At 43.6% G+C, this 17,443-nt stretch overlaps 1 protein-coding gene across 1 annotated transcript in view; it reads left to right on the forward strand.

The window, feature by feature from the left end:
* Positions 1 to 17,443, forward strand: part of SMC3 (structural maintenance of chromosomes 3) — a 2,445,376-nt gene that overhangs the window by 2,079,974 nt on the left and 347,959 nt on the right. The window contains exon 23 of the mRNA XM_044056330.1: positions 6,322 to 6,534. Within this exon, the coding sequence (XP_043912265.1) occupies positions 6,322 to 6,534 (213 nt within the window). The remainder of the gene's footprint in view (positions 1 to 6,321; positions 6,535 to 17,443) is intronic.

Here is a 17,443-nt window from a genome sequence, read left to right on the forward strand (position 1 = left end):
GTGGTATGTAGTGTGGCTTTAAACCAATCCATTCATTTGCCAACCTTTTTCCCTAATCCTCAGAATAAAGGGGAAAGGATCCTGCACTCCCTGGACGTGCACAGGCAGCTTAGGTTCTATCTGGACAGGACTAAACCTTTCAGAAAATCTGATCAGCTGCTAGTCAGCTTTGCTACAGGGGCAGAGGGCAAGGCCATTTCAAAGCAAACCATTTCTAAATGGATAGCACATTGCATCCATTTGTGCTACAAATACCATGGGAAATCTACCCCACAGGGGATCAGAACACATTCCACTAGGGCTACATCAACCTCTACAGCATTTCTCAGGGGAATCCCTACCAGGGACATCCTGGAAGCTGCAACCTGGAGCTCTGTACACACCTTCACCAAGTATTACCACTTGCCTATCTTTTCTAAATCCAGAGCTGGATTTACCACAGCAGTCTTACAGGGCCTGCTTGCCAGCCCCTAATGCTTCTTGTCTGCCTCCACCCATCCTCAGCTTTGGGAGTCAACCGAAATGTGATGACTGCAACAGTGAAACACGAAGAACGTAGTACAGTTGTGTGCACTTACCATAAATGTAGATGTTCGAGTGTGTATTCACTGTTGCAGTCCTGGTTACCCTCTCTCCAGCCTCCTGACTTCTGTCTACTTCTACCTGTTCTTCTTTGTTTGGCCATATCTTATAACATTGGTATTTACTTTCTACTGGGGGTGTTCCACACCATGTTATTGCTTCCTGTTATGGGGGCTCCTGACATCTGGGGCAAGAAAAATTGATGTAATGGTGTCAGCTGCATGTTTTATACCCCTGACATCATGGAAGAAGCGACAGCATCCAATGCAGAAATCCCAAGACTCCGGTATTCAGGCTGACTGAGGGCTACCTGCAGGCAGATAACCCAAATGTGATGACTGCAACAGTGAATACACTTGAACATTTGCATTTATGGTAAGTGTACACAACTGAACGATGTCCTTCTCTTCTATATATTCATTACTTACCCAGTTACCTTCGTTCTTTGGATATCTATTGCTGATATTTTTATTCTGCTGCACTATCTTCACTTGCTCTAACCCAGTCTCACTCCGCTTCCCTACCCTACCCCCATATCCCACCCATTCCCTGTGCTGTTAACCTTATACATCTGTAACCAACCACACTCCTTCCCCCATATCCCACCCATTCCCTGTGCTGTTAACCTTATACATCTGTAACCAACCACACTCCTTCCCCCATCACCCAACCACTGTCTTCTGCTTATTAGCTATCACACCTCTACTCCCTACCTCACCTTAAAGCTCCATTACACCTATATGAACTTCTCTCTACCTTCTCCACCCCAACTATACTTACCAACAACATTTAAACTGCTATTCCATCCTTCTCTCCTATCACTACCTATATTATAGCTTATACTACACTCCCTCCCTCAATCTACACCATCTCCTATCTTTTATCTCCCTGTGGCCCAAATGTATAAGACCAGTTATACAAACCTGCTACTCATAACAACTTTTCTAGCTTCACTAACCATTCCCTATTCTTTACCCATCTACGAACACTGCTCATTTAGTGAAGTTCACCTTCCCCACCAACAAACACAATCAGTTTCTCAAATAATCTCTCACAGCCACATTAACATAACCTCTACTTCCATCTATATACTTCCAAAATACCATAGATCCACCCATATTATCTATTTCCAAGATAAAAAAAACCCTAAATAGCTATTTTACATTCCTAAAGACTATACGAAGACCTCAACAACACCCTCTACTAGATGGCGACATTCATCCAAACCCTGGCCCCACAAATAAAATTACCAGGGACCCACAGAACCAAACTTCTAATTCCCATACCCCAAGAAAACCCTCTAACTCCCTCCTGATAGCCCATCTTAACATCCGTAGCATAAACAAATTAACCCACCTTCATGCACTCTTAGATGTACACTCATTTGACATCCTCTGTATTACAGAAATTTGGCTAAAGCCTACTACTCAGGACCAGGAAATCACCCCTCCTGGATATAACATTCTGAGATGTGATCGGAAAACCAAAAAGGGTGGGGGAGTAGCCATCTTCTTTAAAGCTGAACTTCAAGTTACAACCTTCAATACATACCTACCCTCAAATACTAATGCTGAAATCCTTACTGTCAAACTTCAAATCAACAATTGTAAATCCGTCTACATAATTTGTTCCTACTGTCCCCCTGGAAATAATTAGTACTCTTGAAAGTATCCACTGTTGCCTCTCCACTCATCTACCTCAGGAAACCATAGTGTTAGGTAATTTTAATATAGACTGGACTACCTGCAGCTCCCCTAATCCTACCACCCACATAAATCTTTATGGATTTTCCCAAATTATAACCACCCCCACTAGAATCCATAAGCCTAGCAGTAAAGAAAGCACCCTAGATTGGATCCTTGTAAATAGCCACCACGACACATGCAAACCAGGTACCCTTCCAGACGACATTAGTGACCACTCTCTAACCTATATAATTAAACAAAAAACCCATAGTTTCACTCCATATCTCTTCAAAACCTCATGCTCAAAAAAAACACTTTAATCCAAAGAACTTCCAAAATGAACTTAAGGCATGTGATTGGTCACCTCTGTATCATCTTCAGCTGGATGAAGCAGTATCTTACTTCAATACAAAATTCCTTGACTATCATGCCCCCTCTCGCTCTACCCGTATTAGGACCAAAGTCGCTCCATGGCTCTCTAAAGTAACTAGGCAAAAGATCCTCCTACGTAATAAAATATGGGCCAAATGGAGAGCATCTAAAATCCCAGCTGACCATGTTTATTTTAAACAATTAAGAAACTCTTCCAAAAAGGAAATTCTGCTCGACAAAAGGAACTACTACCTTCACCTACAACAGACCCACCGAAACAACCGCAAAAATTCTGGTCAGGCATTAACAAATTACTTCAGCCAGGGCATTCTAAAACTCCCACCCCATCAGGTATTACCCAAAATAACTCTAAACAAATTGCTGATGGCCTTCATCGACTACTTCACCGAAGCTATTCAAAATCTAGCAAATACACTACCCCCTGTTAACTCTAGCCTATCAGATAGTACAAATAACTCAGCTCCTTCTTTTCATCTACAACCAGTACCAACATCACTCATTTGCTCCCTCCTTCAAAAACTCAAACCATGCACCCCCTCAGCTGACTGTCTACCAGCTGAATACCTACAAATAGCATCTAAAGTCATTGCCTATCCTATATCCATTATTATAAACAGAACAATCACAGAAGGGACAGTTCCCTCCATATGGAAAGTCTCACACATTATCCCTCTACATAAGGCTGGCTCTTCTACTGAGATTTCTAACTTTCGACCAATAGCCTTACTCTCCATTAGCTGAAATAATGGAAAAATGTATCCACCGACGGCTACTTTCCACCTTCTCTCTCATAATTTACTTGCTGTCAGCATGGTTTTAAACCTTACCACAGTACAACCACTGCCTTGCTGTCCTTTTCTAACTACATAAACAAAAATCACAATAATAACTCTTTCCTCTGCACTATTTATTGACCAGTCAAAAGCCTTTGACATGGTCAGCCATCACCTACTTATTGACATACTAATAGCCCTATCACTTGACACCCAGGCAATACTCTGGTTTAAATCCTATTTAGATAACAGACAATAAGCTGTCCTCTGGGATAATAATTTATCATCACCCCCCCTGTTCATATTGGAGTACCTCAAGGCTCTATATTAGGTCCCCTTCTCTTTTCTATCTTTATTAATGATCTTAAAGCTAACACTCCACAAGCCACCTGCATACAATATGCAGATGATTCAACTTTAATCTGTTCTGCCAATTCCATTTCCTCACTCAAACAGTATTTAATAATATTGAAAATTGGATTATGCAACATTGCCTCCTCCTGAACCCCAAAAAAACGAAATTGTTACTTTTCACTCCTACCCAAAAGTCTCCACAATGTCACTTCACAGTAATTTCTAACAATGGAACTACCATATCCCCAGACACTACAACTCGACTCTTAGGTAACCTCAAAAAAAGGGCATAGCAAAATTAATTTAAAATGGGTGGCGAAAGCCAAACGCACTCTGGCTAGGCTTATAAATGCCCTAGGGCAGATAGCCTAGTATGAACCTATGAACAATAGACCACTACCTTAACTATGATTATCATATTAATACTACTATAAAGTCAGTCAACAGAAAACTAGGCTCCCTTTATAGAATCAAAACCTTCCTCACACCGTTGGCCAGAACTACCATTGCCCAAACCCACCTTATCTCTACCCTGTTTTGTACCTCTGCCATTTATACCAACCTGTCTAAAAACAACCTGAGCAAACTTGCAGCCAGCTAAAATAACATTGCCAGATTCGCCACAGCCGCCCCTTTTAGAACCCATCACTGTCACAACCTTAAACAGCTGGGATGGTTAGAACTGCAGAACCAACTTCATTATCAACAACTTACGATCACCCAAAAGATTCTCTACCACCCTATGAATACCCCAGTCCTCTGTACTCTGTTTACTCCATACAAGAATCTGGAAACATTACGCTCAACTAATAAGCTACTTGTTTCCACTACTAAATGTAATAACAAGGCTGGAGACTCACTATTCTCTAACACAATGGGAAAAGCCTGGAACCAACTTCCTAATGAACTCTCTTCTCTTTCTTCTACATTGCTCTTCGAAAAATATCTCAGGGAATACCTTATAACACACTGGCTATGCTCTTGCTCTAACCCTGACTAACATCTCATCCGCTGTCTCCCACTCCCTTTACTCATCCCCTCTATTGTGTCCTACGATGTATATTTGGTTTAACTAAAAATGCCAACCACTATGCAAGTATTAAAGGAGACTTCCTCTCAGCTCTATTAAATGAGTGACTTACTGTAGAGGTACTCACCTTCTCCTTAGCTGTAAGTAAGCATAAATATGTATGCCTGTAACCCAGGCCTCTGATGTAAAATAACTAATCGTGCTTATTTTTTTCTTTTTCGTATTATATGTTATCTTAAGTTTTTTTCTCTTGCCGACTCTGTACACATTTTTATGTTTGATCTAAATGAATTTAATGTCACTTCCTGCTACTGCATATGTTGTATGTTATGATACTATTGCATTTATTGTATGGTATTATACTATTGCATATATCGGAGCTTTTCTCTCTGAGCTTCTACTGAAAATGGACATATATCCAGTTAGACTAGCCCAGTCAACAAATGTAAAATAAATAAAAATATATGTTGCAGTATGGTTCCCCCCTGATGCTTGCCTGACTTCTGGAGACTCACTTCCTTCAGGCTGGTGATTGGTGGCATTCAGTTCTGAGGTAGGTGCGTGCTGACATCCGCTTTATACCCAATGTCTATTTATGGCCGACGTGCGCTGAGTGATGCGGGCTGACGCACATACCTCCGCAGTAGCAATTAACTTTGATAAAAGTAAAATGGCCAGAAATTAGAGTCAACCAGAGGTGGACTCCCACATGTTAAGGATACTGCAGCAAATAGAAGAGAAAAAGATTTTACAGAACTACTATTTTTGTGAGAATGTACACTTATATTGGGAGAGGCATTGTGAGCCTCCACAGTGATGTGGGTCACCCAGCTCCCTTCCTGCCTGGGGGTGTGGGCTTAGGCCATAGTATTTGCCATCATTACCAGAACATTGATGTGTGCACAAAGCACTGTGATGGCTGCCTGAATGATGTCCCCAGACATGTCTTGCCATGATTATGGATAAAATTCCTAGGTAAGGGGAATGAATGAACATATCTGATCATTGAGAGATCTAATAGTCAGCAGACATGATTCCGAATGGTTAAATTTGAACCATTTTGTCACTTAGTGTTATACTTGTGCTTCCAAACATAGAAATCCTTGTAGATAGATTCATTCACCTCTGCAGCTGTATATCTCCAGTTCTGACACTATGTGACATGTAAGTGATTTTAAGAATGGTTTGAAATGTAGATATTATGGATGAGTTCCCAACCTCTGTGGGGTGTACATTTGCACTAAATTCTCTAGAAATGTACTATGTAGCATGCAGGTTTCACTAACTAAATCATTAACATTTAATGCTATGTACCGTATGTGTTGTAGTATGTTACTGGCAAGTCTGGATGTGTATGCTGCTTCATGACCACTATGATTTGTGTGCTTTTTATGTTTGTAATATTAAGCAGATGCTATTAAATTTAGACATTTTATGTACTTTGATTATACTGACATTCTTGTATTGGTTTTAATAGTTTTGTCTTTTGTTTTTATGCCTGTAGCTTTTTCGCAAGTTGGAACAGTGCAATACTGAACTAAAAAAGTATAGTCATGTCAACAAGAAAGCTTTGGACCAGTTTGTGAATTTTTCTGAGCAGAAAGAGAAACTGATAAAAAGACAAGAAGAACTGGACAGAGGTTACAAGTCTATCATGGAACTGATGAATGTGTTGGAATTGAGAAAGTATGAAGCTATACAGTTAACCTTCAAACAGGTATGAATCTCCATTTGTACTGTACTTTAGTCCCCGAATTGTAGAGGACAAACATTGTAATACATTTATAATGGGGAAATGACTAGTAATTCGGTCTGCTTCCTGTTGATGACTGTGATAAGATTTACATAATATGCTGCCATTGTACTCACTTTGCCAGTCTTTCATCAACCACTGCTGTACTCCATAGTCTAGGATTCGGGGTATAGAAACTGAAAGGATGGTGGTGTGCTTTGTAACATTTTTCTTGGCTATTTTCTGCACACTCCACGTCCTGTAGAGGTGCACTTTGTATTTCTGATTAGTAATATTACCATAATGATATACTGCAGAGAGTCCTATCCTGGCACTTTGACTTTGTTTTTTTAATGCATTTCTTCCATGTCTCTTGAAGTTCTCATAGGGAAGTGTACCAACTTTTTAACCTTCCCATTTCACATGAAGTGTGCCATATGTGGTGAAAGTAGAGAAGACTAATCAGATGAGAGGTGTTTTTCATTTAGATGCAAAGATGACTAAAGAGCTCAAGAGTAGTTGAGGAAAATTTGCAGAAGAAAACAGCTGTGTAATGGTGTCAGGACTTTGCAGCAATAAGAGGTACTTTGACAGCCCAAATATCAGTTACCAGAAAAGGAAAAGCTTACAACAAGGACACCTTTGGTTATCAGTGACAGTAACATACTTAATTATGTGAAGATCTTAGGAGTGGTTATGTGAACACAAAAATATATATATGGCTTAAGTTTATTAGAGGAATAGCACACACTTTCAAATTTCCGTAGCTTCTAAATATAGTAATTAATGGCAGTCACCAAGCACAAGTAATGAATAATGAACAGTGTGCAGAAGAAAGCTGCTTTATACTAACAAAAGTAAACCTGATGTCACAACATTCAGATGTGCATAAATGGGTCCTATACATCACACACATCTTTTTTTGTCATAATCTGCATTTTAATGAGAACACCCAAGGAAGTAACTGTTAATAACTCACCTTATCAAAAGTCCTTTTCTCTTATTGCATAACCAAGCATTCATTCAATTTCCTATGCGTAGTGTGTAAACATACTCAAATTCATTTTCCCAGGTTGCAGTATAGTACAGCAAAACACAAAAGTTATCTACACTGCCAAAACAGGACCAACTAATAGTGAAAAAGTCCAGTAAAAGAAAAAAAGATCCAAACGGTCAATTTTTATTACAAAGATTTCAAGTCAACAGACTCTTCTTCAGTGTTCATCAAAAACAGACGAGCTGTGGTTTATTAATATATAAAACGTCAGCCAGTAAAAACAGACATAATTAATCATATGCATAATTATCTAAAAACAGAAAACAATAAAACTATGTATCCAAAGCTATACATAAGGTTACTAACCCTAATAATTACAGTACATAAGAATGTTTCTCTTTTAATAAAGGATGTTATGTAGTCCAATCTCGCCTACATTCTTACCCTTGGGTTCGGAGCCAAACCTCGGCTCTGACTCGGCCATACTCTAGCTCGAAGTCTTCAATTGGCTCGTGGCTAAGAGGTATCCCATGCTGCAACGCGCCTATCCCCAGATCTCATTTGCCGCTCGTATAGCTCTGACGTGGTCTCGCTCTTGGCCGTGGCTAAGTAAAATTTTTCGATTTATATTTCAATTTTGTAGCTCCAAAAGCTATTTTCGTAGCTAGTGTGTGTGTTTTGCTTCTGCTGATTGAAGGCAGCGCATCTGTGACCGGTTCTGTTGGCCCTTTTCTTGGTATCCTGTTTCCTTTTTTGGGTGTTTATGGGCTAGGCCCGTTTGAGTTAGAGGACCTAGTCCTCCCCTGTGTTGTTGTTGTATACCCGTTAGCGGGTTTTGTTGTGTGCCTGTTTTGGTATCCTTTTTTCCTGCTTTTTCCCTGGGCTAGGCCCGATTAACTTATAGGACCTAGTCCCACCCTGTGGTTATCCCGTGGTCTCTAGGCCGTTTCAGTTAGAGGCTCTAGTTTCCCGCACTCTACCTTTGGTTATTTTGGTGAAGATGTCCCTACTGTTTTTCCCCTGTGTGTGTTTTTTTCTGTCAGCATGTCCAAGGATTCTAAAGAGCACAGGCCTTCGGGCTTTAAAAAGTGTGTCAAATGTAATAATAAGATGCCATTGACTGATGGGCACTCGGTGTGCGTATATTGCTTGGGGGGGCTATTCATCTACAAGAATCCTGCTTGTTCTGCCACGCTTTCAGTTCCCATGTGCTGCAAGAGAGGAAGAACAAGCTTTATTTTAAAAGGATTGCTGAAACCTTCCTTTGAAGAAGACTTGGAGAGGTCTTCTTGTTCCAGATCCTCTCCTTCCAAACTGGACAAAAAAACAAGACAAAAAATTCCTCAAAGAAAGGCTCTCCGGCTCTGTCAGTCTCCTTGGAGCCACCAGAGAAAATCACCAGAACTATAGTGGCTTCTTCGGTTCCACTGGCTTCGGGGCCGACAGAAGGCAGCGCATCTATGATGTCGACATCGGCTCCCAGTCTATTGGAGCCAGTGACAGATTTTCCAGTTCGGAGCCAGTCTGCAGTTTTTCGACCTGTTTCTCCGACTCACAGGTCTCCCTCTGCAGGGAGATCCAGATCCCCGACCGTATCCTCTAGGTCCTCTAGGACCCTTTCCGATGACTATGTCGATAGAGTGGTGAAGAAACTGCTCCAGTCATCGGTGCTGGCTAAATTGCTTTCGGCTCCGGAGCCCATCATTCCTTCATCTTTGGCTGTTCCTCCTCCAAGCCTTTTTTTGGAGCCAGAGCTGTCGGTTCCAGTAGCCCCTTCTGGCATCTTGGCTCCTATCTCCACTCCGACCCTGTCGGCTCCGTCCATGGGGTCCAGGATTCACAGTTCGCTGGTCGTACCCGAGAGGGAGGTCTCTGATCAATGATGTTTAGCTCCAAGCCTTCCTCTGGGTGCTTCTGCTCAGGTGAGCATGGACCCGACATCGGCTTCGGATCTCATCTCCTCGGCTCCGAGGGCTACTACCGTATCTTCCACGGTTAGTTTACCTTGGGAGCCGGGGGGATCAGCTTTTGAGGTCATGAGGAGTGTGCTGGCCAGGTCGTCAGCTGCATCTTACAGCACCGACACTCTTCCCCCTCCAGCACCGATATCAGTCTCGGATCACCCTCTGTCCAGGGACAGCGGAGACCCAAGGCCTCAGGATACCTCCATGAGTGGTCCCCAACTTTCTGAGGCCTCCCCAGAATTTTTTCCTGAGGAGAGCACCCAGAAAGAGTGTGTGCAAGCGGAAGCACATTGACTCCCAAGATGAGTCTCTCACGTCTTACACCGACCTCGACGAGTCAGAGGGGTTCCCCAAGTCGTCTTCTGTTGATATCTCTTTCTCAGATATCTTGGAAATATTGAGACAGAGAGGCGATTGGCCCTCCAAAGCCCCTTCTGAGGAGGAGTTGGTGTTCCTGAAGGCCTTTGGGTCCCAACCCTCCGCCTCTTAGGTTTCTCCCCCATTCGACGAGCTCCTGGACCTCATTTGTCAAAAGGTGTGGAAAACTCCAGACACTGTGGATCTGGTCCCTAGGAGGCCCAACAAGTTTTTGTCTGCTCCCCTTGACAGAGAATTTCTTACGAAAGGCGTTCCAGTAGATGCCATGGTGGTGGCAGCAGCCACCAAGAAGGAACTTGCAGAAACTTCATCTACCGTCCATCCCCCTAACAAGTAGTCTAGGGCTGTGGACAGGTATGGGAAGCGTGTGTTCTCTTCAGTGGCCTTTACACAGCAGTCGCTGAACTATCTGTCGCATTTTACTTGGCTCCAGAGAGATCTCCTAAAAGACCTGGGAGATTCTCTACAGGGTAACATTTCTGATGCTGTGGCTCAGAAGGTCAGTGCTCAGATGTCTACCCTAAATTCTATTACCAACTCCTCCATGAGGCTGATGCTTCTTCGACTATGGAACGGATGTCTCTGCCTTGGATGGGTCTGGAGTCGCTGTGCGGGCACCAGTTTCTGAGAGTGTATTTCCGATTTTCATATTAAACCGACTTCATTTCAAACCAAAAATACCAAATTTCTCAGTCCTAGAGAACGCACTATGCCTAGGAAACCGACCAAAGCGCATTCTCAGGCTCACATGCCACAAAACCAAATGCTTAGAATGGCTGAAGACCTTATTACTTTAATTAGGGTAAGTCAGCCTTCCCACTCAAAAAGACCAAGAACTGATTTTCCTTCTGATTCTTCAGATCAGGGCTTATTACCAGGACATACCCTTATCTATCTATGAGGATTCTGATGCAGAGGATTCCCTTCCCTCTGCTTCCCCACCAGAAGATTTTTCTTTTGGTGATACCCTGCATACCCTTATAGAGTATTTCGGCTGGGAGAGCCAGGACTACTCTCAGTCCAAAAAGAGACTCAGGGAATTTTTAAACTTGCCAAAGCACAGGCTTCTAGCTATCCCTCCTGTTCTGGAAATTGTAGATGTCTTCTTGGAATCCAGCCTTACCCCTGATACTTTGCCTCCAGCTCCCAGGAAACCTGACCGGTACTATAGAGTACCTGACTCCAACAAATTCCTCTTTAAAAATCCTGCTGCGGATCCAGAGACCATTTCCCAGGGACCTAAAGGCATTAAGGCTACTGTGGCCAAAAATCCTACCCCTTCGGACAGGGATTCTAGGTCTTTAGACCGATGGGGTAAGAAGGGTATACACCCCTACTATCTTGCCATCAGGGATGTAAATTGCCAGTTTCATATGTTAAAGTATCAGCAACATACTATGGAACTAATTAAACAGAAAATGATGTTGATTCCTGATTGTGTAGAACATAAAGATTTACAAGAGTTAATGCATTCTGTTAACCAAGTTGGTAAATATACTTTGCGATGTGGTTTTGATCCCTTAGAGCTTCTTGCAGCTCTGCTGTCACTGGGTCTGTTCTTAGAAGGCATGCTTGGCTTAAGGAGCAAACCTTGCCAGACCATGTCAAAGCAAAATTACTAGATGCACCATTAAACCAAGAGGGTCTATTTGTCAATAAAACAGAAGATGTCTTCAAAAGAATGGAGGAAAAAGCTAAATCTATGCAAACTGTTAAAGATTTCTTACAAGTACAGGCACCTAGATTCAGTAGGCATTGGCCTTCTAAAAACTAGGCTTTTCCAGCCCCTCCCAGACCTTCTCAGTCCAAACCCAGGGGCAGCAAACCACCAAGACTACAGTTTCAGGCTGTGCACAGATTTAAGCAATAGAGTGCTCCCACATTCAAAACAGGGAGTAGTAAGCCGCCATTCTATGGTAAAATCTCACAAGGACTTATCCTTAACTCTTCCAAGCCTTGCCCAAGTACTTTCACCTTTAGGAGGGAAACTTGCCCTGCATGCCAAAAACTGGGAGTACATTACCCAGGACAGATGGGTCTTAAACATTGTCTCCCAGACCTCCAAAGCATAAACGCAAGCAACCCCCACCCCCAATGCAACCCAAATGACACATAGCCCACAAACTCAGTGTGCCACTCAACCACAGTCCATAAGTTACAACAACATACCCAACACTCTAGTCATAGGTGACTCTGTAGTCAAGCACACTAATGTTCCACTCACCAGGCTAAACAAGGAGAAAGTTACTGTCAGCCACCTGTCAGGTGCCAGGATCCGCCACATAATGCATGCACTCAGGTCACTCCACAACAAGTACAAATATGACTGTCATTGTGTGTGAATTACCTGAGACGTACCTCGCTGGACTACATGAAAACAGACATGAAGGAGCTGTCCAATCTTGTAGCCCAGTCAGGTATGACCCTAGCCCTGAATAGCATCCTGCCATCACCGAGAATGATACCACAGTATAAAGACAAAATTATTGACGTCAACAATTGGCTAAGCTATTGCTGTCATTCTAAGGGGATCCAGTAACTGTCTTCATGGGATGACATGATCGACAGACCACAATGCTTTGCCAGAGATGGCCTGCACCTGTTGCCCTTGGGATTCTGGATGCTGGCTAAGGCTCTTGCCACCCCATAGTGCCTTTTTTAGGCAAGGTTCAAATGACAAACTCATCACCGTAACAGGTACAAGCAAACAAAATCTGAGGTTAATGCTACTCAGTGCTAGAAGTCTAAACCTCAAAATGCACTAACTCAAAGCACTCCTTAAAATGGAGAACATCAACATCTGTGCATTGACAGAGACCTGGTTCAAGGCTCCAGAGAGCACCCCTGCATTACCAGGCTATAATTCATACCACACATTTCGGCCACCTAACCTGGACCGAAACACTAAAGGGGGAGGCATGCTCATATTCATTAAGGATATCCACACCACCAGGCTAGTTGCATAATGCATCCGAGATTATCCAAGTGCAACTAACTCTGGGCAAGACCACAATCCATATTGTAGCTTACTACAGCTCCCCAACATGCCCCAGGATTCCCACTCCTCTTTTCCTGATACATTGGAAAATATTAGGGTACAACCTAACACCCTAATAATGGGCATTTTCAACTACCCCACCATTAACTGGGAAAACTACTCCTGTACCAACTCTTTTCCTCAACGTTTTCTGGAATTCATAAATTCCAGTGCCTTGGATCACCTTATCCACACCCCCACCAGGGGCAGCAATATCTAGACCTGGTCATTACCAATATGAGCAGCCAATGTTCCACACCATAGGTCAATTCGTCGTTGGCCAGATCCAACCACAAGCTAATCACCCTAGACATCCACATCCCACCCCCATAGGGACACCACCGTAAAAACATTCTCAACTTCACGCTTCTTAAGACAGAAGTGGTAAACTTCATGACACCCATGCAGACGGGCAATAAAGGTACGACTGCTCAATCCTACACAAATGCACTTTATAAGGGCTTACACGAGTGCATAGATCGTGCAATGTTTAACAGAACCAAGATGCTATCCTCCAAAAGAAGGAAGCCTATCTGGTGGTCCCCTGCTATAAGCAAACTCTGCAACAGAAGAAAGAAACTGTTGCAAAAATGAGTAAAATCCCATGATTGGAGGAACTCCCTGGTCAGCCTCAGTAAAAAGCAGACATCCCTCATAAAATCCTCCAAAGCTAGTTACGAAAACAAAATTGCCACTGATTCTAAAGACAGCCACAAAGCATTGTATAGCTATGTCAAGAATCTCAATGGCAACAGTCAGATCTACTCTGAGTTACAGCACAATGGCACTAAATATACAGAACCAACTGATGTTGCCAACATCCTGGCAGATAGGTTCACTGCTAACTTTACCCCTGGCAGATAGGTTCAGTGCTAACTTTACCCCTTTCTCTCCCCCTAACGGGCCCATCTCTATACCGGAAGAATGCAAAGTTCCTGTAAATACGGTCGCACAGGTAAAACCACACTCTCCAAAGCCAAGAACACAGCATCCATGGGACCTGACAACATCCCAGGCAGCGTTCTACACGAACTACAGAATGAACTCTTCACCCCACCTAAGTACCTTGTTCAATCATAGCCTCACCTCAGGCTTTGTGCCCACTGAATGGTACACAGCGACGGTTATCCCACTCCACAACGGGGAAGCCACCATGGACCCCGGGACCTACCACCCCATTAGCCTGACGAGCCTGGTCTGCAAGACTATGGAACGTATCATCATGGAACTTATAAACAATGACATTGGTAATCTCCAAACTCTGGACCCCACCCAGTTCAGGTTTGTAAAAGGCAGATCATGTCTCCTAAACCTGATAGACTTCTTTAAAGCGGTCACCAAAGCCGTAGATGAGGGTAAGGTGGTTTACACAGCCTATCTAGATCTTGCCAAGGCTTTCAACACCATCCCCCACTCTGGAATTATAGATAAACTCACTAAACTGGGTATAAATCCCTATGTCACAAGATGGGTTGCCAACTTGCTCACTGACAGAACCCACACTGTGAAAGTAGCAGACACCAAATCTGACTTCAGACCAGTGACAAGTGGAGTACCACAGGGTTCAGTCCTAGGTCCTCTCCTGTTTGGTATCTACTTTTCAGAAGTACAGGCTAACACAGATCATCTTTGGCTAACGAAGTTCTGAGATGACTGCAAAGTAGGAGCCATAATCGAAACTCTTAATGATGTGGACTTCCTACAAAAGGGCCTCACTGAGACAGATGCCTGGTGTCAAAGCCATGGCCTCAAGCTCAATGCCAAAAAGTGGATTGTCATCCGTTTTGGTAAAAACTCTGTACCCATGAGCTACTACATAGGCGGTAGTCTACTTAATACCGATAGTGTGATAAGAGACCTTGGGACACAGGTGGACAGTGGTCTCTCCTTTGATAATCACATCGCCACAGTTGTCAGGAAATCCTTCTACGTAGTACACCTCATCACAAAAGGTTTCTCATCCAGGAAAAAAGAGGTCATTGTTCCTCTCTACTCATCACTGATTAGACCCATTATAGAGTACAAAGCCACTTTTGGTATGTACCTCACAAGACATCTACAACAACTAGAAAGGCCGCAGAAATACCTCACAAAGAGGATTACTGGCCTCAAACAGATGACCTACGCAGACTGTCTTAAAAAACTCCATTTTTACTCTGTCGCATATCGCCTACTCAGAGGCGATCTCTGCCTAGCATACAAAGCTATGTCAAACCCAGAGCTGTTGGACATGCTCCACTTAAAGAAATCCAAATCCCTCCAAGCTACACGCTCTAGGGACCTAAACCTTGTCACCACAATAAACAGAACATGCTGGAGGGATAGATTCCTGTCCCAGAGACTTCCCATACTCTGGAACAAACTACCTATCTATATCAAACAAAGCTCCTCATTAGCACTCTTCAAGAAAATTCTTGATTGGATGGGAGATAGGAAATTCACCCCGGGGATCACTTCTGTGGTTCTGCTCGACAGGGGCATAGGGAAATAATTTTCTTGGGTGGCGAAAGCCAGGGTACCTTTTTGGCTAGACTTATATAGGCCCTAGGGCCAATAGCCTAGTGTGTACCTCTGAACCTGTGTGTGTTACTTTATTCTTCTTTAGTTTTCATTATGGCTGATAAGCCATCAGGTTTTAGGAGATGCTCCTCGTGTTTTCGGAAAATGCCCAATTCCGACTTTCACAAGGAGTGCTTGTATTGTTTGGGCACTTCGCACCTGGAGGCTGAATGCGACATTTGTGCTGCAATTAACCCTTGGGCCTTGCAATAGTGTCACATTAAGCTCCTTTTAAAAGGTCTTGCTCGGGAAGACCCTTTGTTTCCATCTCAAAGACTTCCTCTGTAGAACCAAGGAGGAAGATACCCACCTTGACTTTGGCTCTTTCTATTAAACCGTGGCTGTCGGATCCTATGTCCCCAGATCCAATCCCAGCCCGGTCCATGACGGAGCCAAGAGCCACAGAGCCGTCCTCTGGATCAGAGGCCCTCAGATCTGACCAGTTCGGCAGATCCAATTGATATGTTGGCTCGGCCTTCAGATCCAACAGGTTTGTCGGATCTGATTATAGTTCTGGAGGAGGTAGCTTCTCCTCCTACCTCCAGACAAGGTAGTTCAGTCAGATGTTCATCGTGCTGTACTGCTGCAGTCATCACACTTGGGTTATCCTGTCATCAGGCGGTCCTGCAGTCAGCCGAATCCCAAAGTCCTGGTCCGGCATCTGATGTTGTCGCCTCTTCCCTGACGTCAGTGCGACAGGGGTATAAAAGAGAAAGCCGACGACATTTTCTCCAGTCTTTCTTGCCGCGTGGTGCCTGAAGCAGAAGCAGTTCGCAAGTGCCGGTCGGCCAGCTCCTGAAATTTTCGAATAGAGTTTCAGCCCGAAGTCTTCTCTAAAGCTAAGTACCCCGTTGGGGAAACTTTTCTTGCCTCAGACCGATTCAGACAAAGTTAATAATTGTATTTCTTGTGGGAAGCAAATACCTCATAAGGATTTTAATTCTTATTGTATTCCTTGCCTAGGCCCAGACCACGACATCTCTGGTTGTTGGTTTTGTGCTAGGTTCAACAAACGTACAATTAAGCGTCGGGCATAATTCGCCCAGCATTATTTTGGCAGAAAATTTAACTATAGCATGCCGTCGGAGCAACCGACATCAGCAATGATTAAAAAACGCAAAGATAAGGACCGGCAGCCAAGGCCAAGACCAGATACCGAGGCCTCAGCAAGGCCTGACGCCGGTTCTCCAGTTTTCAGCGAGGCGCCTTCACAGCCCCTGACTACCGCTGATTTAGAATTTCTGACGGCATCCCAAACTGAAACAATTGGGCCTCAGGATCCGGTTCAACCTCACTCCTTGGACGCCAGCCCCGACGGGGATCCAGAAATTTTGGATAGGCCTTCGGTCTCAGAGGGTGTTTTCAAAATGACAGCTGCCTCTGCCAAGCCTCATGCTAAGCTCAAAGCCCCCTTGAAAGTTAGAAAACCGGGGCCACACACCCCCCACAGGCCCCTATGCCTAAAAAACAGATGCTTAAGATGGCCGAGGATTTAATTACCCTTATCAGGGGATCCCAACCCCCACCTGACAAAAGGCCTAGACTGGAGGAAGATTATCCTTCCTCTGACCAAGCATCCATTTCCTCAGGCATCTCTGACGACCAGGATTACTCCTTCTTTCCTTATGAAGACTCAGATGCTGAAGAGCCCATTTCCTCTGTCTCCCCCCCTGAAGACTACTCTTTTGGGGAAACTTTACACACCATGAGGGAACACTTCCACTGGGAAGGCCAAGATTACTCTGACTCCAAGAAAAGACTCCGTGAGTTTCTTCTTCTTCCACAGCATAGACCCCTGGCAATCCCTCCAGTTTTAGACATTTTGGATGATGTTTTCTCTGAATCCAATTTAAACCCAGATTCCTTACCTCCAGCACCAGCTAAACCAGACAGATACTACCGAGTTCCTGATACTCATAAGTTTCTATACAAAAGCCCAAATGCTGACCCAGAGACCAT

Source organism: Protopterus annectens, chromosome 14.part0, assembly GCF_019279795.1.
Source record: "Protopterus annectens isolate FY-2018-M chromosome 14.part0, PAN1.0, whole genome shotgun sequence".
NCBI lineage: Eukaryota > Metazoa > Chordata > Ceratodontiformes > Protopteridae > Protopterus > Protopterus annectens.